Source organism: Hippichthys cyanospilos, chromosome 21 (genome assembly GCF_059441005.1).
Source record: "Hippichthys cyanospilos isolate Australia breed blue-spotted pipefish chromosome 21, RoL_Hcya_1.0, whole genome shotgun sequence".
NCBI lineage: Eukaryota > Metazoa > Chordata > Actinopteri > Syngnathiformes > Syngnathidae > Hippichthys > Hippichthys cyanospilos.
In genome coordinates, this window is record NC_142389.1 from 3,295,949 (window position 1) to 3,321,601 (window position 25,653).

Sequence of the window (25,653 nt, forward strand, 5' to 3'; positions counted from 1 at the left end):
TCCGTCTCTACCATCTCTACTTCCTTAAAGTTATGTTTATGTTTTGAACTGTAGCTGAGGAGTAAAGTCCCGTCAGAATAGTAATAAGTTTTATAAACTATACCAGCTGTCTGGACGTCTTGATCCGACCTTAAGATCAGCTCTTATCCTTTTGTGTCAGTGACGTTATCGGGACCACGTAATGTTTTTCGTGGCGTCATGCTCATTTGAACTTTTTTTTTTCCAAATAAAGCATTTGGTATTGCTTTATCACTTATACCTTTTTGTGGACAATTGATTTTCTACGTTTTTTTTCTCTTGGACATTAAATAGAACTTTAAAATTAACTTTAAAACATTTCAACAACTGTTAATTTTTTACAGCGTTTATATAGGTTACAGCTTAGTCTAAAACGGAAAAAAATAACCAAATACATAAAAGTGCCCGAAACACACAAAAAACCCCGATAAAAATTCTTATTTTATTGCAATTAAATTTCACTTGGTAAAACAAAGCCTTTTCCCTGGGGTCATCCACGACCCCCACAGCATCACCTCGCACTCCCCCAGGGGCACCTGCCCGACTTTGAGAAGCACTGGTCTAAAGTAAGGCTTACAAAATATGTGGACAAATCAACATGAATTGCTTTTAATTTATTTCACAGCAGTACAAAATTGATCAAAGGAAGGACTTGGGTTAAAATTTTTACAAGATACTCTGCCATGTTAAATATTACAAATAAAATACTTAACTACTAATATATTTGTAAATGGCACATATATATATATATATATATATATATATATATATATATATATATATATATATATATATATATATATATATATCAATGCTTGGTAAAGTTCTGCATGAATGGCGCCATAGTGATTCAAAACACAAGTGAAAAATACAAAATACCAATTCACACAAGATAATAATAAAAAAAAACTGCTGTTCGAATTACAGCTCATACATTAAGTGCTGATCCTCTTAAGCCACTCAATTTCAAACATGGTCCTAATATAGCTAGCTGTCTCTTAAGGTGCAATAGCATTTCTTTCATCTATATTGGAATTGAAGTTCAACTATTCCCTATTTGTCTAAATATTGTAAGGCATCCAAGATTTTAAATCATCACATTCATGTATTTATTCCGATTTTTTAAGGGAGTGCATAGAAAATGCGTTCGTGTAAAAGGGAATTTTTTCAGCAGCAACATCAAATCTTCATTTTTTTTTCTCCCTCCTTTGGCCTTTTATAAAATATTAGTTAGTTTTTAAAAGACAATGTCTTCACATTAAATGCTTCTCCTCTGCAGTCCTTAACATAAATAACACAAAATATAAAATTCACATAGCATTCAATACACTGTGCATGGTCAAATATAGTGCAATAGGCATTGGTTTATCATTGCAGGCAGATTTTGGTAAGGGCTCAACTGTACAGAGATAGTTTAAAACGGGATTCAATCCTGCAGAGTAAAAAACATGGGGATGGGAACGATGAAACTAGGTTTCTAGACGAATTTAAACAGCACACCAAAAATGCAGCTATCTTACTGCATAGAAAGTGTTTCTAATTGTTCATGTCTCTTCCTGGTCAATGTGCACTACTTCAAATACTCCCCCTTTAATTTGCTAAGTGCTCATAACAAAAGCTTGAAAACTATACTGCATTGTTTTGACTGTAATCATGCTTTACATGTTACATTGATGTACTTTGAGTGCAAACTGACTCCTAACCCTTTTTTCCAAACATGATAAAGACCAATTCAAGTACACGGAATTGAGGCCTTGAACATTTACTTAGACTGGCACATTGTGGTGATCTTATTGTACGCAACAGCAGAAATAACATTAGCACTTGAAGATATTGACTTGTCCTGTGTAACTGTGCAGCTGTTGGAAGAGGGGGGGGAGATTTCATGTTCTTGTGTTTCTTCTTTGACATAAACATGTGATTGGCTGTTTAATGTGCTGTTAGTCAGCTCAAATCTGTTTCTCCAGTTGCCTTCAATTGATCCATTTCTTCCATCTTCAGAAGCTTCTTGCTTTCCGGTTGTTCCCGATGTACTCAGGGAAAACGAACACGGCATCACAGACAGGCGGCTTGCAGGTATGTGAATCTTTTTCTTGGGTGGATCTATTGTGGTGGACTCTGAGTCTGACCAGCTGAACTTCCGCTTCTAGAATTGAAAAAAGAAAATGTTGCAAAAGTCTTACATCACAGTGGATGTTTTGTTTTAGTACTCCTGTATTGACTATGAACTACTGGAATGTTTTTAGTAGAACACGGTGATCTCTGCCAAGGCTGAATTATTCACAAAAGTGGAAAAACATTTGGGAACTGCTTTACTATAAGTTTATGAGACTTGAGCTTTGCAATTTAGCAAAGTTTAATGATGACTTTGATTATTTATTCTAACAATATTACAGTGGACCCCCGGGTTACGACATCCCTGGCTTACCTTTTTTTTTCACATTACGAAGTGGAAAAGTTTTTTTTTTTTTTACATCGATAACTGTTAATGATAGCCTAATATGATTTCAATATCAACCAAATAATTGTGAAGATGATTTCTTCCACAATCGGCAATTGTGACATTAGTACATAAAGCGGTGTGGTACTCACTTTAACTGGCATGCTGAGCTGATTTTGGCGCCAATGAGTCATAGGTTTTGGGGTGAAGGTTTGGGCTAGCGTGACTGTAGGGTGAGGTACCACCCGAGGGAACCATAGTTTGAGCATCCCCTCTATCTGCAACAAGTTGTGGAGATAGCGCTCCCTGCAATGGAAAAAAAAGGGTTAAGTGAAAGCACATTCATTGCAGTTCTCCACCTGATAACATAATCACAAGTTTATTGAGCTTACCCCATTTCGGGCCTCTGCAGGATTCCCAGAATCCTCTGCAGTCTGTCCATGGCTATGCTCTGCTGGAAACTGGTTAAACCTGCCACAGGAAAATGCAGGTCAAAACTAGGAAATTGCTTTTGGAATTCCTTGACTAAAATGAGCAACGATAATGAGAATTTTAAATAATAGAGATGTTATCAATACTGTGCATATGTATGGAAAGTATCCAGACCCCTTTAAATTATTCACTCTTTGTGTCATTGCAGCCATTTGCAAAAAAAAAAAGTCAAAAGATGGACATGTAGAGATTTTTGCAAAAACATCAGCCCCCCATCACAAAAAAGTTTTTCAAGAAGAAAAATAGTACTCTACAGATTTATAGTTCCTAAAAATGCAGCAATAACTAAAACAGAATGTTCGTAAGAATTCATTTTTGCATCATGATTTCATGCTTTAACTCAATAGACGGCGTGCTTATCCTTCTGATGTGTGTGCACACCTTTGCCACTAAAGGGCAGTATCATATTAGTAACATAAATTGTTAGCGTCAAATAAAAATAAAAGTGTTAAGAGTCAAATAAACATGATTGTATAGGATGCTAATAGATGTTTTCTATATCTCAATTACATACCTTTATTGAACCTGCCAGATTTAAGTCCATGAAGAAGCTCCATCAGAGGACAGATGAAGTTGTGCAAATCTATACACTAAAATAAGACAGAGAGATGCTCAACCACTCAGCAGCAAACAGTAATCAAAAAGGTGAATTTTCAAAGTACTAACTTTCCGTGTGAATGCGAGGTCTCCCGCCGAAGGTGATGATGTACCGCTAGCGGGGGCACCAGGAGTAAGGTGATACTTGGTTCTCTCACCAACATGTACAGTGCGGTGGGCTCTCTTTGACCGCGAGTACATCTTATCCAAACGGCCTCTGAAACATTCCTCGTAGCCCGATAAGACTTTTGTAGTCCCCAAGTCCTCCTCTCCTTCTGACAAAATGCCGGCTTCATCTTCTGTCAGCTCACTCTCGCTAAGAATGTAGTTGAGGGTGGAAGGATGAAGGTCATAAGTTGTCCATTGAGAAGAAGCATCCAATGGATTCATATCTGGAGAGAATTGGTGAAGAAAGGTCACGTAAAAAATTAGGGCTCAATTTGGCAGAACCGATAAACGAATGAACTAATTAATTCAAAATACAACAGAATTTTTTTTTTTTTTTTTATTGTTTCCTTAACAATTATAACAAGAAAAGTAAGAAATACAGGCTTAATACTTTACATTTTTACAATCCTTTATCCTAAAAGAGAAATAAAATATTTCTTTAACCATTTTTGGGGGAGGGTTTTGATGTTTGAAAGCCATTTTTATTTTGTCATGTTTAAAAAAAAAAAGACTGAAAATATTTTTTTCATGAAGGGTTATTATCAGCATATTCAATTGTTGCTGGTCGCATCTTGCCAAATATTGTTTTTAAACACAATATCCTATTTTCCTTTATTCTTCGTGATTCCTCAGTCGCAACTTTAAATTTATTTGATCACTGTACTCACTGCAATTGATGATTTTTTATGGTATTGTCTCCAAATGCTTTATCTTCAGCATCATTTGACACTTATAGCTCAAAATGGGAGTCACAAATTTGTCGTTTGAGCATCCGAGGTCATGGCTTTATTTTAATCAATCTACAACTACTTCAGAGCTACAATATTTTAAAATTTGATCAAGTTATGACATTTTTTCCCTTATGTAATCCAAAAGACGTTAAGACTATGAAATGATGTAACGCTGAGTCGCTACATCTTATTTAAAAGACATCAAAGAAAAATAAACACAAAAAAATGACAGTGAAATGCAGTTGCTGCTTATATTTAACGGTGATCATTTAATGAATTGAATCTGAAATATTATGACGCTTATATACCCGTGCCGCAAGGTTCTGCGTCACGTTCCACGAGTCACGCTCATGTACGTGCGTAACATATTTTGGTAGCTTTTTCTTTTACCAAGCAAACGAGTTTTGTGAGTAAACATCGATTGTCAAGAAAGCTTAACAACAAAAAGGGTTTTGTTTAAGTTCTTGCAATGCACGTAACGCAAATTGGCATACACCGTGGCTTCGGCGCAAAAGGCGTGACAGATGATGACACATGCACTTATTTCACAGAAGGACAACACGCAAGAAGAATAACGCATTTACATGCATTTACCATTTACAACTTAAGATCTATATTTTAACTTTAGAGTCTTACCTTGTAACCGCACAACCGGTTTTCTGAAAAGGTGGATATGAAAAAAAAAGAAAAGAAAAAGACGCACAGCTTCTTCTGGAAAAATTAAGCTTGGTACTATGTGGTCTCGTTAATAGCAATTGCACCCACTGCATGAACAAGCCAACATGCTCAAGTACAACTCGAGCGACAGGGAATACACGTGCGGTACGGGTACACAACTCTGATTGGCTGTAAAAATCTTGGCTCCTATGTCATTGGTTAGGAGGTGTGACCAACCAGCAGGCTTCTAACAGTTGATTGGCTGTAACCCCCTCAACTGCACGTGTTGTGAGTATGGCCTCGTAACGAAGCGTCCATCACGAGGCTGCAACCTGAGTCTGTGGACTCCAAATGCCGTTTGCACACGTTGAAAAGTAACGAAGTACTTATACTTTGTTATTGTGCTTTCTTAGAATTTCATTTGAAAATATCAACCTATTTAAACTGAGTTTAAACTTTGGTATACAGCAGTATTCAAACATAATTTTATGTCAACAACCCTGACTCTTGATAAAATCACTCAAACTTTAGAATTGTGTAATTGTATCTTTGCATCTTTCAGTAACTTGAAAAAGTTATACAATCGTACCCTTCACTTCCAATTTCAAAACCAGTTTCAAAACGGATTACAAAACAAAACAAGTCATCAAATTGGTGTGTAATTTGTGACAGATTAAACATCCGCTTAGCCCATGAGTAAAGGCAACTACAAGGTGGCTTGCAACAAAAATGAGTTTGATACTTTTGTTTCAGACAATATTTTTGAGAGCCAATAAAAAAAGAACAAGCTTTCTGAGTTTTTTTTTTTAATGAAAAATATGTACATCCATACATATATTTTTTTCCTGCAACAAATATTTCATGCAATAGATTGGACAACATTCACAAAATCTGCAATAACCTGTTTTCCAAGGACAAGCACAGAATTTTTTCCCCCATGGGTTTTTGCCATGATAAAGCAGGTGGGACTACATATTTCCTTGTGAGAAAATGAAGCCCGTTCTTTCCATTTTTCATACTGGTGACAAATATTGGGCTGGGTTTTCTTATTCCACCTTGCAGAGTCCATTTCAATCTTTCAACTGTAGACGTCCTCTTATCAGTTGCCATTTCCTAAGAACCAAGCCAGGGATCCGTTCTGTTCACCCTGGAGACGAAGGCAATTTTGCGTGCCATTTCAATGTCGTAGATACGCTTACAATTCTCATAGTTCTTCCGCTGACGCTCTCTACAGGGCTTCTCGTAATAGCGCCTGCGCTTTGCTGCATCAATGATCCCATCCTTCGTCAGGACTCTGCAACATATACACAATGAGTGTCACAAAAATACGTAAATAGTAGAAAACGAAACTCAAAATAATTTGCGAATAGAAAACTACAGGCATTTGCAAAGATAGAAAAACTATCAACTATTTGGAAAATTGTTTTAAACTTGACTCAGTATTTCATGCAAATGCTCTTGGCTATCTGTGCTATTCCACCGTTGTGTCAATGTATGTGTTAATGGGTAAATTTGAGAATTGAAATGTGTAGAAATCCGGTTAAAAAAATCAACCAGTTGACGAGCATTCGTTCACAGGGCATATCTGACACATTCAATATGTCGGATGTGCTTACGTGTTCGGTGCTCAAGCGTGGTTGCGTCCTATTTTGCGCAGGCGCAGTGTCGTGACATTGAGCGGAAGGGTTATCATAGCTCACGTAAACGCGAAAGCACCAAGTAAAACGCGTGTTCTTGCTCGATAGGAAGTTTTGGGGTATAAACATATTTTAATATGATATATTGTTACCTGTTGAGATGTTTGTACGCTGCATCCACGTTGCCATCTTGAACCATTACCGTGCGAGCAACGAAGCGAAGATGTCTCGCCATGATAATGTGGGTGATAGCGAAAATGACAGCCGTGTAGAAACAGAAGTATTTTTTAAAAGGTTCCGCGGCCAAAATATTTCCTTCATCAAGGTGGCGCTATAAGACATTTTGTTTAAAAATGTTAAGGAATCGTTGACTTAAATATTGTTATATTTCTTTTGGGGATTTTTTAAAATCTTTTTTGCATTTTCATTATCTTAACCGAACAATTCAGGCGTTTTGTTTGGATTTCTTGCTGGTTCATAAACCGCCCAATGTGGATAGTCTCTTCAAATAACGTCTTTTGACAACTGGGAATATATAAATCAGATGGACTGTTCTTGACTTTATGAAACATTTAAGACTCATTTTGCTGTGTTAAGCTGATGATGTTGTGTACTGCTCGTTGGATACACGTAAGAAACCTTTCCACTTCAGGCCCTTGTAAACGTCAGGGTGACCCTTCTCCTGCAAAAAGGGTCAGAAACTGTTGCTCTCTGTTAACAGATTTCCCCATCGGCACAAGGGAAAGCCAATTGAGTACTTAGCAACGTCTTGCTCTCCACCTGAAGAGATTAATTTATTGAACAGTCTTGGAGCTTTGGATAAATAAGAAAGGTAAAAAATGTTCAAAGCACTACTTTTAAAAACAATTATTTAGAATATCCCCTCGTTTTACAGGTGACAGGACATAATAACAAACATCATTGGTGGAAAGATAATTAATTAATTAATTGGATATGTTTAATATTATATCAAGGCTCGGTGGGCATTAATCGCGTCTCTTAAAAAAACACAAGCAGTAAAAACAACGCAACAATGCATTCTTCATAAGAAAATTAGAATTCTCATATTTCACTTTTTAGCACGTAACACGGCAACTAAGCGACATCAGACGTCGTCAATTTTCTGTAAGGTATTAGAACAGGTTGCGTTCTTCTCAGCCGTCAGAAACATGTATTTTTTCTCCATCTCATATCCAAATGTCTCACCTCACTGAGGCAGCGTTGCTCTTCGTATTGGTTAGCGGTTCTTCCCATCCAGTCCGGCTATTAGCCAATAGAAAAGAGACGCAGATGCAAAGAGAGGAGTGGACTTTTCTTTTCAGACCTGGTTAGGCGACAAACACGTACACAACTACGCACAGGCAGAGTTTGAGCAGAAAGAAACGATGTCCACGCAGGTCGTTAATGAGGAGAGGAAAATCCCGGACTTTTCCGGAAAATGGAAAATGAAGTCTTCGGCAAATTTTGAGCAGCTTTTGAAAGCGCTTGGTAAGTTACAGACATTTTAGACACACTTTAAAATTCAGTGACTCTCACTGAAAACAACGTACACCAGACCATCGTACATATTTGACTATATTAAATGCATGCGATGTATTACTTTGTTCAGTTGATCTATTCAGCCATCGATCTATCTAAAATCGCTCCACTTTTAACTTTCATTATCACTTTTGGACAATGAGAATTCTTGCTCAAGAAATTTCTTGAGACAGCAAGATAAAATTAGTTTTGGATTGCTTTTTGTATAAATTGATGCAGTATTCACTGCATTAAACGTATACATTTACCTGCATGACCATGTCAAAGTTAATGCACTTTTTGTCAAATGAAGGGCAAGATTGCTTGTTTGGTAGAGCTGCACAAGTGAGGTCAGGAAGGGGCCAACTAGTGGCATCCATTAAAAATCAAAAGGCAAACAAACTGTGGAGGAATGTTAAATTCATCTGAAGCAGGGTACTCCTCATGCGGATGTAATTAGAGTCAGCGTAAACGGAACTGAGCCTCAACATGGGCCCCTGCAGCCAGTCAGCAGCCATGAGACAGACTTCCCTGCACGGCCCGGGGCCTCCCCGGCCCAAATCTAATGCGGCATGTGGCTTCTATGCCTCCCCTAATGCTCCAAGCAGGAAGGATCACTGAAAGTATGTTGTTAATTACCCTTTTTTTGATAACTGAAGTTTTAACCTCAAATCACAAAATGTATTTGCCTCATTCTGTGTGTGTGTGTATAGCTCCCTTGTGTTTTACATCCCCGTCACAGCTCCAGCTCATGAATTTGTCATCCTGCTTTATTATCAGATGCTTCTCAATATGACACATCCTAAAATTTGGGCATAAAAGCTATCAAACAAAAGGCATCTCAGAGATTACAATAAAAAATGTTGTTTTTCATAGAGGATAAACTAATATATGCCTCTTAGTAATATTGTATGTCTACATGTGTTGATGCACCATTTCTGTGCAAATATGCATTGCTTTGGAGGGTTATATCACAACAACTATCCTGCTCTAGTTAAATAGTTTTGGATCAGCCTTCCAGTGAACATTGATAGTCATATAACACTTTGTTAGCCAAAACCATGCAAAGAAGAAAAAAAACAGACGAGCTACATTATTTGGAGTGATGCAAAACACAGCTGCCTATTTGACCTGATGCCTATTGCTTTGCACACAGGTGTAAATGTGTTCACGAGGAAAATTGCTGTGGCGGCCGCCTCCAATCCTGCTGTGGAAATCACCCAGCAGGGCGAGAGTTTGGCCATCAACACATCCACTTGCGTCCGCACTACCCATGTCTCCTTCACTGTGGGTCAATCGTTCAATGAGACCACAGTCGATGGACGCCCTTGCACGGTATTTAACGTTGCATGAATTCTTATCGTAGCGAGAAATGCGGGAAATGGCCAACACTTGCACAAAGAAGAAAATAACATATGGAAGTCATTTTAGCGGACGTGTGACTTTGCAGGGCTCTGGTCTTCATTTAATTCTGGGTGGTGAGCAACCCAGCCTCTGACAGGCTATTAGGTAAACATTAAAGGAAACATAAAGTCAAAAAGCTTAGTTTCACTAATGTTCTATGCCAACCTTTTTTCAATGATGCACCCCCTGTGAAATATTTTTTCAGCCAAGCACCCCTTTACCGGAGCAAAACATGTTTGGCATTGAAAAAATAAATACAACATGCTTATAAAACTTTAGACCCATTTCAAAAAATTCTTCAGCCCTAGTTTTTATTTTAAGGAAACCTAAACCACTTTTATATTTTTGTCTTTGATGAAGAGTTTCCCTACATGGGAATCCGAGAGTAAGATCAGCTGCGAGCAGACTCTACAGAAAGGCGAAGGACCCAAAACATCCTGGACTCGAGAGTTGACTAATGACGGAGAACTAATACTGGTAAATCATTTCAGCAATAAATGCTGGTTGTTCAGCCAGAGATATGCTTGCTCCTCGGTTAAACAACTTTTCTTTTCTTTTTCCAGACAATGACCGCAGGGGATGTTGTCTGCACGAGAGTTTATGAAAGGGAATAAGGAAATAGCAAGGCTGTCATACAACACGTTCCTTTTGTGCCTCCTACATGCTTCATACTTATCTTTGTCCACTGAGAGACCAATTTTGGTCAGATAAAGCTTCATTTGCAGAAAATGCCTTTTTTTTTTAACCAAATGTGTGTGTGTGTGTGTGTTTTTGTTTTTTACGCCAGTTAATACACACTGCTAAAATGCTTTACACTCAATGACCTCAAAAAGAACCTGTGAACTTGTGAGTCCTTATCCTGACTATGTATGCAAGTTCTCTCATCACTTGTATGTGTAAAGAATGGTTTTCACCGGCCTTGCTGAAGCACACACATTGTGTGAGGAAAAAACACGGATATTTTTTTATTGCGCTCCGGGGCGTATGGAAAGTTTGCTCAATAAAAAAAATTGGAACGGCACATATTGAATGTGTGTAAAAAAAAAAAAAAAACGCCCCTTGACTTGGCTATGCTCCACAGAGGAGAATTTGAAACCATTCGGTTCCTCCTTATTAACCGAGTCATTTTCCGCATACAAACTGCGGTGCCAGTTCATTCTTCTAACAGTGATGTAATGGGGCCTTGCATGGAGCACGATCAGCTTTGGAATGCTGTGGTTTTAAAGCCTCGAGACACCGGAGGCCGACTTTCGATTTGGGGCTAAAACAATCGTGGCTATTAAATGAAAGTTGCACAAGTCAAATGGCTAACCATACCAGTACAAAAGACTCTACAAGTACTTGAAATATAGCTGATACGTAGGCCAAAGCGGACAAAAAAAGGTCTCGTTCAAAAACTCAATGGCTACATTGATCACTAATTGGACGAAGGTAGTTCAACACCAGGCCATTATTCATACAGGAAATGAATGTCAGACGATGGGGTTGGCCCCTGTGAGCAGCGACTGCCATTCACTGTGTCTTTTTTTTGTCCATTCATCCGGAAGAACATTCGTGAGGTCACTGATGTTGAAAGAGAGGTGCATGCTTGAGCTTATTCACTCTATCGGGGATGGGCAAGTTATACGCTGAAGGTCGGTAGAAAACACAAAACGGTCCTCACATGTATAGCCATACGGCAGAGGTGCTAAACCCAACTTAATCCTGGGCCAAAACTTAAAATTTTGAAGTCACAAGCTAGTGAGGGGTGACAACATATTTAAGTTGACCCCTAACCCTTTTGAGACTTATGTTTTCAAACACAAGTCATTTGCTTTTTGAAGAGCTATGTAAAGCTAATGTGTCATTGGTGGCAATGATGAAAATGTCACAGAGCTTTCATATTTTTCATGTTTTAACAAGAGCACAAAAGCGAAGAGCTACAGTACATGTTACCATATTTGGCACAATCTGGCATGGAAAATGATTACTTGGCTCACGTTTTGCAACCTTCGAAAAGTAAAGCAGTCCAGTGTATTGGATTGCTTAGATTTCACGTCCTAAATATGCGAGGGTGGGTCTTTTCTCCAAATTATTTGCAGATTGCTTGGAAAACCAATACTTAATTACAGATTTAAATGAGAAAAAGTGTTTTTAAAATGTCAGCGTTCATCGTGTGTCCATGGCGCCAGCTATCTTTTCTTTCAGTTTGGTATTTCCATGGAAAGCACAGCTATTAGAAATAAAAAAAATACGGAGGAATCAAAAATGTTGCAAACTGAAACACAGTATAATTATTTACAATTATCTGTGCTTGAGATGTAACTGCAGGATGAGCTACATGCCCTAATCATATGACTTCCCTTACCCATGTGACACCATGTGACTTGTAGGGGAATAGTGCATGGATTTCAATGACTATGCAATAACCACTGGTTAAGTTAAGGATTCGAGTTACCTTCAGGTACATCTAATTTGATGAGATCAATAGGCTGTTGCAGAAATTCAGCGTTTAACTGTATAGTTGTCAAAGAGCGCTTTTGTTCCTCACCCATCCCATGTAACTAAATAATAGAAATAACTAAATAAATCACCTTTATGCCATTTTAAAATGAAAGACGGAATTAAAGATGGAATACCGTAATTCTCCAAATATTAGACACACCTTTTTCCCATTAATGAAGGCCAATGTTATGGTTGCTCACTAAAAATGAGATTTATTTATTGATTTATTGATTTTTTTTAATTGGACACCTTTTGAGATTGATATAGGGTCACATTGTCTTTCAGTCTATCTCTCTCGGTCTGTCTGTTTGTGTCTTGCTCTTGTCTTTCTCTGTTTCTGTCTGTCTGCTTCTTGGTTTGTCACTGTTTTCGGTTTTCTCTGTTTCTGTCTGTCGCTCTTGTCTGTTTTTGTCTAGTTATTTCTTTGTCTCTCCCCTCTCGCGCTCTCTAATCCACAAAAAGGCGCAACAGTGACATCTACTGTAAAAAAATAGTCAAGGTGAATGTATTTTCAAATACAGCGCTTCGAGACGAATCGTGTACAGTACAGTACTTGGATCTGTATTTGTTTTCAATATTTGCCCAAACGAGAACGTTCTCAAATTAGTTACCCCGGGCCTGTTGTTATTATTATTATTATTATTATTATTATTATTATTATTATTATTATTATTATTATTATTATTATTATTATTATTGTTGTTGTTGTTGTTGTTGTTGTTGTTATTTACTCTATTTTGTTTTGGCTATGTATTATTTTGTTTTCTCTTTCATTATTTTCCTTTATTATATTTTGAACGTGTATTACAAAAACTAACTTGAATAAAAAAAAAAGCAACATTTTTTACTGGCTGAAACTGTTTGAATAGCGGATGCTTTAAGCATATTTGCTACTATTTGAAATATAAAAGAAACATTTTAAGAACCACAGAGGAAAAAAAACAAAGCCATATCATATAACAAACGCATGAACAACACCGTATTCAAACACACATCAAATAATTAAATCTCAATAAAATCCACCAATGAACCTTCTCAATTTGAAGCGTGGTCACGCCCCTGCAAGTTTTTTTTTTTTTTTGCGCCGCAGTGATCACATGACCGTGACTTTGGCTCACACTTCCTGCTCTATCTCGATTCTGCACTCCAGTAGGAAAAACTCGCGGATACATTCGGCTGGCTGAAAGAAAATCCTCCGTTTATGTACGTGTGTGGCGTTTCGTTCAAAATGCGATGCTAATGAAAGTCTAGCTAGCTGCATGGCCCGCATAATTTTCTTTGAAATAAGCTAACTCCATTTCTGTACCGACATATTAGCATCAAGTGTTGTTGACACTTGACGTAAGGTTTATTCTCTGTTTTATGCCATAATGTCGAAATACACCAGCTTTCCCGAGCCAATGGACGACCACAACCCATTCCAGGTGAGTGATGCTGATTAAAAAGCTCGAATTAATTCATTATACTCTGTGATTTAAAAACTTGGCACCAAAGTGGGTGGCAAGTAATAACTGGCGTGTTGATGCTCATCATGTGACACCATGTGCTTTCTTTTCGTGACTCCTCTTCAAGCTTAGGCCCACTTGTAGCTTCTATTAGCAATAAACACACAAGGACTGCACGCTAGCCAGATTGGTTTATTGCTAAACAAATCAAGCATGTTGTTGTTGTTGTTGTTTTTTTTTTTTTTTGCTTGACAGGACCCAGCAGTGACCCAACACAGCAGCAACACCGGCTATGCCACCTTGGATCTCTACAACCCATTTGAGGGCACGGTTGAGGTAGGACAATTAGGATTAATGAATTATTTGATTACAAACTGACTAAAAATGGATGTTTAATATTGACAAATGGAAATTTTAATCTCGGTTGTTCATTTCAAAAAGTGATGCTTTCTTTAAGTGTTTGCAAGTGATTTCTTTATTGATGAATAAAAATAAATATTATAAATACAAATGTATAAATAAAACTTAGCAATGTAGGCTGCATACATGTATAAATGCTCAATATGACGATAGAGCACCTAACAACAAACTAAAATCACACCTCAAATTTAACATCAAATTGATCACAACTTTTTCCATAATCAATCGCATTAATCACATTTTTCAACAGCTATTTGCTCTGAAGCTTGTAACAGTTATTCACTTGAGTAAAATCTTGGAATGAATGTAAATGAACAAAATAAAAATACTTGATTTTACTGATGTAACTGTTTTCTTTGATGCTTTAATACAAATACTTTCCTGTAAAATATAACAATTGAACAGTACTGTACCGCCAAATCTGTGGCATAGTCTCCACGAAGCCGTCTTATCTGTTGGATAAGCAATGCGGATTGGCTACAGTTAGGTATCTGTTTTTCTGTAACTGGAAGCTGTAGTTATTGTGTCATTAGCGTGATTAAGATTTACATCCAGCCCTCATAATCGTTCAGTCCTTTCACATTGCTGAAAAGCTGTACAAACATAAGTCATTAGACCTGTTCATTAGTCTCTCAGAATATTATGTATAATATGATACTTTTGCATTCAGTTGTTGCTAAGAAACCATGTAGGTCTGTGCCTACTTCCTGTCAGCTGCTGGAATAAGCAAACACTGGAACGGACAGGAAATGGGCAGACATGTTTTGCAGAGGTTAAATAACTAAACTGTATGCGTTCAAAAATATTCATAATAAAAGCAGAGCTTATTATAGCAGCATACTGAGTTTGTAGTTGTTGTAGTTTACCTTTTGATTTTTTTTCAAGGCATCCCCCACGTGAACTTTCTTATGAGATTGAATTCAAATAAGCAAAAGTATGACCCTTTTGGATTTTTTTTCTATGTTTAGCCTCCACCTCCATATGAAGCCAGCTCTCCCTCTGCTCCATCTGTGCCAGCACAGACCCCACCCAGCCGGACAACACCCACTGAGCCCCGCAACTACGGCTCCTATAACACCCACAGCTCCCAGGTAGAATTGACACTCACCTCTTCCTAAAGCACCTCTTTAAATACTTTGACGATATTTTTCCGTTGGCCTTTCTCTGCCAGACTGCGGTAAATGCCACCACTACAGAGCTGATGAAAAAGCAAGAGGAGCTTGAAAGGAAAGCCCGGGAACTGGAGAGGAGAGAGCGTGAGCTGCAGTCTCACAGCTTGGGGTCTGGAGCCAGTAAGATAGGGAGGGGTTCAAGGAAGGTTTCATACACCTATTGATTCTTAATTTGTTTAATTTTTATATATGTTTTATGGCTAGAATGCAGTAATAATTCGAATTTGGGAGCTAAGTTCAGTCCGTCTTTGTGCTCTCCTCCAGCCCGCCAGAATAATTGGCCTCCTTTACCCTCGTTTTGCCCCGTTGGTCCCTGCTTCTACCAGGACATCAATGTGGAGATTAGCCAGCGCTTCCAGCGAATCGTCACGACCATGTACTACTTTTGGTTGTGTGAGTTATGATATTTTTTAATACCACTCGTTTACATGTTTCTTGTAGCAATCAGTAATGTGTCATGTAAAATTCAAATTGAGCTGAAAGGAGTTCTGCAAGTAATTTGAGTACCTCGGTTCAAAAAATGTTTGAAGCATTTTCTCTATATCTCTTGAACTATCGGGTTAATCTTAGTACACTAAGTTTCATCAAATTCAAAATCAACTTGGTTGTTTTTGACGGCAGAGTGACACGTACTGTTGCTAATCTCTGGTGAATTGAAAAGCATTAAACACATTACCTTTTGATAATTTACATGGCAGCGAAAATGTTGCAAAATGTGCGATATACTGACTGACCAATATTGTTCTGTGTCTGGCCTTTCTTTTTTTTTTTTTTGGTGGTTGTCAACTAAAGTTGGGACCGGAACGTTGCTCTTCAACTTGATCTCCTCACTAGCCATGTTCTGCATCGACACTTCAGTCGGTGTGGGTCTTGGTCTTGCCATCTTGTGGGCGCTTCTCTTCACACCATGCTCCTTTGTCTGCTGGTATCGGCCTGCATACAAAGCCTTCAGGTGCTTACATCCATCTTAAGGGAAACGTTGCATTTGGGTACTTGACTCATAGGCTCTTTAACTCCAGGAGTCGTGAATCTACACTACGTTGTTCTGAAGGCATGTTTTGTTTTGTTTTTTCACAACTTTTGCAACAAATCGTGGACATTCTCGTGAGGCATCTTGTCTCGTAGAATTTGCGCCTTATCCCATCCCAAGTAATAGACATCCATCCATCCATCCATCCATCCATCCATCCATCTATCCATCCATCCATCTATCCATCCATCAACCAACCCATCCATCGGCTACTGAATTGTTCAAATGTTGTCTTTCCACTCTTTACATTAGAAAACTAAATTAAACTTTTTTTTTCTGTGTTTACTCTAGGAGTGACAGTTCCTTCAACTTTTTTGTTTTCTTCTTTGTTTTCTTTGCCCAAGTGGCTGTGTATGTCATTATGACCATTGGCATCCCTGGATGGGGTTTCAGGTAATGATTGAAGCAGTATGGTTGGTGAATATTCTTAGTTAAAAAAACGTGTGAAATATTCAGTGTTTATTCCTGACATTTTTTTACCGTTTCTCTAAATCTTTTTTGTTACCGTTCAGTGGATGGATCGTGAGCTTGACCGCTCTTAAAAAAAATGTTGCCGTTGGTGTGATCATGATGATCAACGCCATCTTCTTCACTGCCCAGGCTGCTATTGGGGTGTTCATGCTAAAGAAGGTAAACATTGAAGAATATACACACGTATACATATACATGTCAATTTTGATCGACTTTTTGATGACTTGCTATATGCACCTTTTTGCCAAATCAAGGCACCACTGCAAATTTACTTCGTTTTGGCTTTATTTTCTACATTACTATTCTTTTTCACACAATGTTAAGACTACTGTTAAGACTAATGTTAAGTACATGACTACTATGCACGGTACCTAATTTAAAATGAGCAATAAATGAAGAAATGGTTGTTAATGTCCAAGAAAATGTAGGCGATAACATAGTCTTTCCTTGTTCAGGTCCATGGTCTTTACAGACAGACTGATGCCAGTTTTCAGAAGGCCCAGGCTGAGTTTGCCACCGGAGTCATGTCCAATCAGGCTGTTCGCCAAGCTGCTGCCAACGCTGCTGCCAACGCTGCTCAAGGGGCCTTCACTGCACCCCAATGATTAGGAGGGACACAATAGTTGAGGGTGGGTAAGTTTGAGAGAAGAAGGGCGCCTTGGGTCTGATATAGGCTCAGTCGGATGTTCGTTTTCCCCATTGGTGATTACATTTCAATGGATGGGGAACCTGAGTCTTTGTAATTACCCAGAGCAAGCCGAACAAGTGCATGAGACTACGGGGTTATGTAATGTACGTATCAGTGGTGATTTGAAGTGCTCGATAAGTCGACATCTACAGTATTATTGTTGATTAGTACACACCGTTGGCGCTATGTTAATATGGAGGTTAAAATACAGGGAAGAAACTTTTAAAGACGAAGAGTGCCAAATTTGCCATCTAGCGACGCTATCCTGGATGGCTTCCCATTTTAACAACACGGGAACCATCATTTTAGGTCAAGTGGCTTATGACTCCTGCTAAAAAATTTCAAACAAATGCTAGTTGTTGTACAAAACTAACAATTCCATAAGAGAATGCCTATTTATATTTTTGCCAAAAATTCTCATACACTGTAAGAAATTGTGTTGTATGTTCTGTTGGTGCATCTTGTTATGACTTGTCTGTTTTAATACCAAATTAAATCTAGTGACATGCAAAAAAAATCTGAGTCCACTGCAGTTTTTGAATGATGTTATGGGACATATAATTAATCAAATATTATAATCGCATGGTCGATTTTGGAGTTTGTTGGTGAAATGTGTGACACTGGATTTCTGACTTACTGTTTTTAATAGAATTACCAGTAAAACTATAAAAGAATATAAGATATAGCAAACACTCAAATGTACAGGTCTATACTGTATTTACATACATCAAAATCAAGTGTAAGTAGAAGTCACTGAAATAGCAGTTGTCATGCAAGACAGTTGCTAAAAGTTCTATAATATGGATGGATATTAAACCTGTTTTATTCACTCATTATTTTATTTGAGAAATTGGATCGTAACAAGGTTTATACCTACGTACATGGGAAAATGGACGGGTACAATAACAACGCTCCTGTAGTATAAATGTCTTTGGCGCCACCTGTCGCACTTTAGATGCACTGCATCCACGACCTCTGCCAACTTTTTACTTTTTTATTTTTGTCCGTTTCTTTCTCTGTCTTTTGAAATGTAACATCACACAGTCAACTATAAAGACAAAACAAGATCATTTTTATTTTAAATCATTTGTACGCGTCAACCGAAATGACACTGGGCAGACGTCTGATGTGGAAACGACAACGTCACACATAAAGTGACGTTATGGTTGTACGTTGCGTTGTTTGCACTTGTGACTTTTAAGGACATCTGCACGTCAGGGGGTGTGCGCGCCTCTACGGGAACATGGCCGAGGCGACAGCAGCTACAATCAAGCAACGGTTCTTCTGTCACTGCTGCAAGCGTGAAACGCAGCCACGGTTCCCGGTAAGTCATTCGGAATTGGTGATCTAATAACATTTATTCAAATACACTTAAGGTATGCATCACACTTTCTCTTAATGTTTATCGGAGTGTACTGTTACTATTCCTTTGGAAAGTTAACCTTTGAATGTAGCACTCTGTATTACAATTTGAGGATTATACTTCGTGCTTGCCTTGTTTTTCCCACATGCACAAGAGTAAATAGATCAAAATCTTGCTCGGGTGATTCACACGTGTGTCCATATTTAGAGGGCGACTCTGGTGTCCAGTTGTCTCTACTTGCATGTTTGCAGAGGAGGGGGCTAGTAATGTTCTTGTTTGTGTGGTACCAACATGCTATTTGAAACACGTCGCAACCGACAAAAAGAAAATAAAGTAAAAAAAAATAATCGACAACTGGATTTGGATTGAAGCCGGATTGAGAAGTTTGAAGATTTGGTTTCTGCAAAAGGAGTGGGGAGACTTGTATGTTGGGGTGCATTTGTTGCGCAATAGACGCTCGCTTCATAGCATATTTACAGACCATGACGCTCTTGCATTAACATTATGGTCACATGTATTACATATAAAGCCGAAATAAAAACTATTATGAAACTTTTAGCTCTTTTAATGGCCATGATCAAAGTATTACTATGTCGTCCTGCAATATATGTAACATTGTCGTGTTGATTTGTTGCGGGGTAGCTTGGTGATGGAAATAGACAGATAAAAGGCTGCAACTAATGATCTACTGTTGATTAATCGATTAGTATACAGTAATTATCGACTAATTTTGGAATTTATTCATTTCAGTCCCACAGAGCAGAGACACGCAGAATGTAGGTCTAACAATTAATAGATTGACAGCTAATTGACAAAAAATGATAAATATCGTTCTTTACTATTATATACAATAACAACATCATAATGAAGTCCTTTCTGTGCAAATTCTGATCTGCCGATTCAAAACAAAGTCTGTTATTTGAATAAAGGGGCAGATGTTTAATTTTAAATAGCGTTTTTTTTTAACCAATTCATTGATGAAACTACTACTACTAACACAATGCTGCTGGCATCAATGTGAACAAAAATACATTATTGGGCGTACATAAAAGATTTTCACAACAATTGATCACATTTCATCAATCATTGCACTCATTACACTAATGTTTTGAATTAGTGCAGCATTAACTGAGCCTGCTTTCTTGCGCAATGGGACAGCATAGTCTTACAAGTACAACTACACAAACAAGGTCATTACATCTAAACTGCATGCTGGACCGTATATCTTCTCCCAAGAATCCCTGTTTGGCGCACTTTATTGCGAACGTAAATCTTTTGCTGCATGGGCAGGTAGTCAGGGAGAAGTCATTGAAAAAGAAATGTTCCCATTTAGTGTCTAGTTTTGTGTTGAGACAATTTCTAATTCACCCAGTGAACACTGACGCTACTGCCAAATCCAACTGCTGCATTAATATGAGAAATGAGGACTATAATTATAGTTATTAGCATTCACAGCAATCCCCAGACGCCATGCAAATGGAATATCTCCCATGGGGGCTGTTAACGGCGGATAGATGACATCAACGCGCTTTGATTAGATACTTAGTAAAGTGTTATGATCTCCCGGTATTGCCATGACATCATTGCTGCATCATCGCTTGCTCAATGTACTGGGCATTAATGTCCCTGCAGAAAATGATGTTTGTGACGTTAAGATAAGCGGCTGGAGAAAAGTACTACCTCGCTCATGTCAAACACAATGCACATTATTTTGTTCTTTCGCTTCTAAAAATTGAAATACATATATCTGTTCAGCCCCTTCCTCTCCGAATGAACAGAAGAAAGTGTGCTTTTTACAGTATCAACCAAAATAGCCCTCCATCGTATTCGGACTTACAAAACCATTTAGTGTAACAATAACAATTAAATGTAAAGAAATCTATTTCACTTGATTCGAATGTGCGTTACTTGGCCGTTAGAGGGCAGTATAACTCCTCCCTGACCCTCCACTTTATCATCGTAAGCAAGCTTTGTGTGGCACAATGATTTTGTATGTTGCTACCCCGTTTATGTTTCAATATCGCCACAAAATCTCTGCCTTTTTCTTACCTCGTAAGAACAACTATTGTGGACAAAAATATTAAGTATATACATCTAGTACGTCTGATGCATGATGCAGTACTGTTCTACACAACTGCCAACTACAATCAGTCATATTGTTCTCCTACTGTTAAAAAAATGTGACGTATGCGCCTGTGGCGTCGTTCTCCACTTGTTTTTTTTTTCTATTTTGGTGATATGTTGACATCCCTGTGGGGAATTTTGTATGTTCTTTTCTTTTCAAGGATTTTGTCTGCCCCAGGTGCAAGTCTGACTTTATTGAGGAGGTGGAACATGACTCCAGGTATCGCAGTTTTGGGGATTGGGTTTTGGAAGTCTTCTCTACTGAAGTTGTTTTGTTATTATATCCAGACTTCTGGAGAACAGTACATCAGAAACCAGTGAAGACCCTAACTCATTGTTCTCAGAAGTAATTCTTTGCTAATTGCCTTTCAATACAAATATTGATCTATTATTCCATGTCGTTGACACTCTTTCTCCTGTATCTCTTCAAGTTATGGCAGTTGTTGTTTATGGAGCGCTCCGCTCTGCTGTCACATCCGCCATTGTCTGGGTCAGACCAGGATGACAGCGAGACGGTGCTAAGCGCTCAAAGTCATTTTCCTTTATTGACACCGGGCAATGCTGAAGTCAGAGAGCTACAATTTCTGCCCCAACCTGGAGAGGAGAGGTCACCCCGACCTGAACAAAGGCCTCAAGTGGAAGGGTATGTGTGATGCTACAAAATAACAAAATCCACCTCATCTTAATTCGGGTGCTACTAAACACCCTGAAATTCTGACTTCCACACAATCGAGTAAATAATAAAGTAGACAATACTAGGCAATAAAAACAGCAATAGGGGAATAACAAGTGGGGCAATTTGGCAACATTAGTTTCATCCTTGTGCGGTATTCTGTCCAATGCTTTGACTTTTATATCAAAGGGAAAATATTTAAGGAAGACATTTAGGAGCTGAAATTTCACCTTGAGGGTGACAGCATGTCAATCATCGCACAACAAGGAGCACGCAGTCCCTTGTCGAAAATACTGTGAGATTGATGTGGAAGAAAACGACCCAAAAATAATCAAAATACTGCACAAGGGCTAATTGAATTATTTGCAATGATCGCTCACAAGTTTTTGCTATATGTACATTTTCTGGTTGAATTTATTTGCTTGAATAATGCTAGCCCTGAAGTGTAAATCACAACAACAAATACAACCAATAATTAAGCAAACAAAAAAGGTAATGGCAAATGAAAAACTCGTGTTTACTTGTGATTCCTGATTTGCATTTGTTGTCTGTTGCTTTAGCTTTTTTGTTAGCAGGTCATTTTCTTTTGTGTTTTTATTTTTTTGGTGATATTTTATGTGATGATGCTATAATTTTCTTTTGCCTGTTTTTGTGAGTGTTTTATGTTGCAATTACTTTTTTGAATATTTGCTTTTATGATTTGCACTTCAGGGCCACTGTATTGAACAGCTGCATGCCGTTTAATTGGTTCACTCGCAAAAAAAAAAAAAAAATCCATAAAAACATGGGTGGAATCATTTTTACTGTCTGTTTTTGCCTACTCAAGGATTGTACAGCACTTCTTGGCTGACCTGTTTACAACAAATGGAAACCCCAGCGCTGCACCAGCTGCATTGTAATCCCCCTTTTTTATCCTCTGATTTCATCCTGCAAGAATTGACCAAATGTTCTTTTGACTTTCTGTTTCTCAGATCAAGCATGCTGCAACTGCACTCAAACCCAGCAGATTATGCATGGGGTCAAGGAGGCCTTGATACGGTCATCACAGAGGTCAGATTATATGAATTTTTCTTTGGACTTGCAATGCAGCTCTTAATTACCATTGAGAGCAAGCTTCTGTAATATGGATGAAATATATTTTAAAGCTTTTAACACTTTTAATTAGGTCATGGGATATTGGACAGCGGTGCACAACCTGTGTCTGATTTATTTAACTTTGGAATTCCATTTGTAAAAGCATTTTAGGAGTATTTTGTGCAGAAAATCCAATCAATGATTTAATAAGATACTAAACCAATAAATAGCATTCCATAAATCTTAAAACCATTTTAAATGATTGCTTCGCCAATATTTTAAGGAAATGACAATGTCCACCAAAATGGCAACCCTGAGTTCGTGCAAATGAAGTTAAGATCCAAATCTTGCTGCCCGACATCATCTGGTCATTACAACCCTATTTACTGTTGTCATCGCAGTTGTTAGGACAGTTGGAGAACACGGGTCCGCCTCCTGCCGAAAAGAACATGATCTCATCCTTGCCAACAGTTTGCATTTCTCAAGAGCAAACAGGTGGGAATTGCATTAAGGAACTTGTATTTTTATTCGGTTCAATTTATCTACTTAATGACGATCAACAAGAACTGATTCGGCTTAATCCTGTCTTTCTCATCTCCTCTTTTACCAATTTACGCAGTAGGCTCATACTTTCTATTGTTCTCTTACAGACTGCAGGCTTGAGTGTACAATTTGTCGGGAGGAGTATTCATCGGGCGAATCTGTCCGGAAGCTACCCTGCCTCCATTACTTCCACAGTGAATGTATAGTGCCTTGGCTGGAGCTGGTAAGGATCGTCTTGAAGGTGTGAAGTCCTTACCAGTGTTAGGCAAATTACTTCAAAACTGTTATGCATTATTTACGACTTATTTCTGTCATTTCAAAGTAGTTACATTACAATATTACTGTATTTGAAATGTAAGGCATTTCACTACAATTGCATTACTTTTTTATTACTTTCACCAACATAACTGGAAATATGATTTACCGCTCTAAATGTAACTCATCACGCTTATACATTCAGTGGAAAGTTGTCTCAAGCCAATTGTAAACTTTTAAAGGGACACTGCGTAAGATTTGACAGATTCTCATTACAGACAGCAGGAGGTGCTGCAGGTGCTGCATTTACAATTATCCCTAGCCATAACAAACATGGCAGCCTCCGGAGAAGTGCCACCCCCCCATGTAATATAATCCCAGATACCTAAGTATTAAATATTACAACTGCATCTAAATAAATTAGCAGCCCTCAAGTCCTCCATACAAAAGTAGGCTTGCATGATAGATGTAAAATGACTGTTTACTTTGATGCTGAGTTTCATTAGGAAATACACAATTAAAGCTAGCTGAAAACTTACACTAGCTTTCTGGGGTGTTTTCTACATCCACATGTCATTTTTTACTTCATATTTGCACCGTGGTTTAAAATATTGTCGTTCAAGCACACAATGCTGATTGTTTTTCTTTGTCCAGCACGATACGTGTCCAGTGTGCCGAAAAAGCCTCGACGGCGTTGACAACAGCCTCCTCCTGCGCCCGTCTCAATCGCCAGAGGGTCGCGCCATTAAGACAGACCGAGAAGGGAGGCAGGCCATCTGAGTTATGGCAGCTTCTCCATTATGGCGACCGTCTTGCGGCTTGAACTGTCACTTCATTTGCACATTTTAGCCTTCATTATTGTTTTGGCCACTAAATGTCCGGAACTTGTCACCGCCGAGTTGCCAGCTGAGAGAATTCCCAGGAAGCAACACTTTTACGTGCAGACTGTTATGAAGGCAACTTCTCCACTTGATCTGAATCAGTATCACACTCCAGTGTTTATTATTAAAACGTATTACTGTGATGCTCATCTTTTCATGCAATATTCTTCAAACAATATTATTGACTTGACTTCCCCTTTAATGGTTGAACACATGTGCCATTTTGAGGGGGTTTTTGGTCAATTTTTGAGTTGAATAATACGTGCCACCAAAGTAGTATAAAATATGGAACGGAGTCTGATGCAATGGAGAACCTGAAACAAGATATTGTTTTTCTCAGACTGTAGTTGGATTGATGAATTATTCAAAAAGACGCCTACTTCATTAATCGACTGGTCTGGGCTCTACTTTGAATGGACCATCTCCAGCACAATTATTAATGGATTAGGCTAAGAGATACTTGACGTTGTGTTGACAGGTACTTCATTTGACAGCTGACACGGATCGAGTGTATAAAACTGGCGTGGACAAGGCCATGAATTGCACTACAAAAAAAAAAAAAAATCGAGGAATTATTAAACGTAGACTTTGTTCTGTGTGCAAGCGAGCAAGTGACATTTGCTCCCTTCTTTCCTCTCCACTCGCCCCCGCCCGTCGTCCCCTCCCTCCTTCGCTCCCTCCCCGCGGCAGAGAATGCCCGTGCTGGGCTGACACTGTAGCGACACGGGCTGAGCAGACATGGAGGCCCGAGCAACGAGAGAGGCCCGTGCTGACACATCCAGGCCCAGCTAACACAGCGTCGGAGTGGATTTTTCGGACGCCTCGCAAGAAATATTGGCTACCACTCGCTGTAAGGAAAAAGGATTTTACCTCCAAAGAAGAAGGAATTAAGAGGGAGATCCATTTCGGGGGTCTATGTTGATTCAACGTAGCCGCCATTTTGTTGACAGTGTTTTTTTTTTTAACCTACACGGTAGTGCATTTGTTATCTTACACCACGGGAATATTACTCTACACACTTTACGATATATTCGAAGAGATTTTCATCCTACGGTTGTATTCGCGGCTACGTAGTTCTTTTTTCGTGTGGTTTAGCGGGCTCGCTAGTGCATCGTTAGCCGTCGTAGCTGAGATGTAGTAACACGAGTGCATGTGAGAATGTTGACGGATTCTGTACATCACTTGCCCCGCACTGTCATAGTCATTATCCCGTTGTTAAATACTTAATTCAGAACGACTGTTTATGTGTGTATTTTACGACGGGGGACGCTTAAACTGTTGGAATTTGCGACTCATCGCAAGCCCGCGAACGTTATAAATTGAACATTGGCAGGATGAAAATAGTCGGAGTCGTTTTTGAAACAGTAG

The 25,653-nt window shown here is 38.5% G+C and overlaps 5 protein-coding genes across 6 annotated transcripts; 3 read left to right on the plus strand and 2 right to left on the minus strand.

Moving 5' to 3' along the window:
• Positions 1–441: 441 nt before the first annotated feature.
• Positions 442–5,232, minus strand: ciarta (circadian associated repressor of transcription a). The gene is made up of 6 exons (XM_088404300.1): positions 5,083–5,232; positions 3,617–3,939; positions 3,465–3,540; positions 2,851–2,929; positions 2,611–2,764; positions 442–2,164 (listed from the first exon to the last, which is right to left on the minus strand). The coding sequence occupies exons 2-6, from the start codon at positions 3,935–3,937 to the stop codon at positions 1,781–1,783; spliced, it is 1,014 nt and encodes a 337-aa protein (XP_088260426.1). The 5' UTR covers positions 3,938–3,939; positions 5,083–5,232; the 3' UTR covers positions 442–1,780.
• Positions 5,233–5,892: 660 nt separating this feature from the next.
• Positions 5,893–6,999, minus strand: mrps21 (mitochondrial ribosomal protein S21). Its single transcript, XM_088405075.1, has 2 exons — positions 6,893–6,999; positions 5,893–6,397 (listed from the first exon to the last, which is right to left on the minus strand). The coding sequence occupies exons 1-2, from the start codon at positions 6,973–6,975 to the stop codon at positions 6,217–6,219; spliced, it is 264 nt and encodes an 87-aa protein (XP_088261201.1). The 5' UTR covers positions 6,976–6,999; the 3' UTR covers positions 5,893–6,216.
• Positions 7,000–8,034: 1,035 nt separating this feature from the next.
• crabp2b (cellular retinoic acid binding protein 2, b) lies at positions 8,035–10,412 on the plus strand. Its single transcript, XM_088404802.1, has 4 exons — positions 8,035–8,228; positions 9,415–9,593; positions 10,023–10,139; positions 10,226–10,412. The coding sequence occupies exons 1-4, from the start codon at positions 8,126–8,128 to the stop codon at positions 10,274–10,276; spliced, it is 450 nt and encodes a 149-aa protein (XP_088260928.1). The 5' UTR covers positions 8,035–8,125; the 3' UTR covers positions 10,277–10,412.
• A 2,805-nt stretch (positions 10,413–13,217) lies between these two features.
• scamp3 (secretory carrier membrane protein 3) lies at positions 13,218–17,883 on the plus strand. 2 transcript variants are annotated; one of them, XM_088405598.1, is made up of 10 exons: positions 13,218–13,349; positions 13,534–13,570; positions 13,847–13,927; positions 14,980–15,102; positions 15,183–15,303; positions 15,448–15,576; positions 15,976–16,135; positions 16,505–16,606; positions 16,726–16,843; positions 17,140–17,883. In XM_088405598.1, exons 2-10 carry the CDS (start codon positions 13,547–13,549, stop codon positions 17,287–17,289), a joined length of 1,008 nt encoding a protein of 335 aa, XP_088261724.1. In that variant the 5' UTR covers positions 13,218–13,349; positions 13,534–13,546; the 3' UTR covers positions 17,290–17,883. The 2 variants fall into 2 exon arrangements, with proteins under 2 accessions (XP_088261724.1, XP_088261723.1); XM_088405597.1 differs by having other exon boundaries at positions 13,239–13,570.
• A 576-nt stretch (positions 17,884–18,459) lies between these two features.
• rnf115b (ring finger protein 115b) lies at positions 18,460–24,428 on the plus strand. Its single transcript, XM_088405128.1, has 9 exons — positions 18,460–18,696; positions 21,021–21,079; positions 21,148–21,205; positions 21,291–21,502; positions 22,359–22,427; positions 22,504–22,582; positions 23,008–23,101; positions 23,257–23,372; positions 24,059–24,428. Exons 1-9 carry the CDS (start codon positions 18,616–18,618, stop codon positions 24,182–24,184), a joined length of 894 nt encoding a protein of 297 aa, XP_088261254.1. The 5' UTR covers positions 18,460–18,615; the 3' UTR covers positions 24,185–24,428.
• Positions 24,429–25,653: the final 1,225 nt, after the last annotated feature.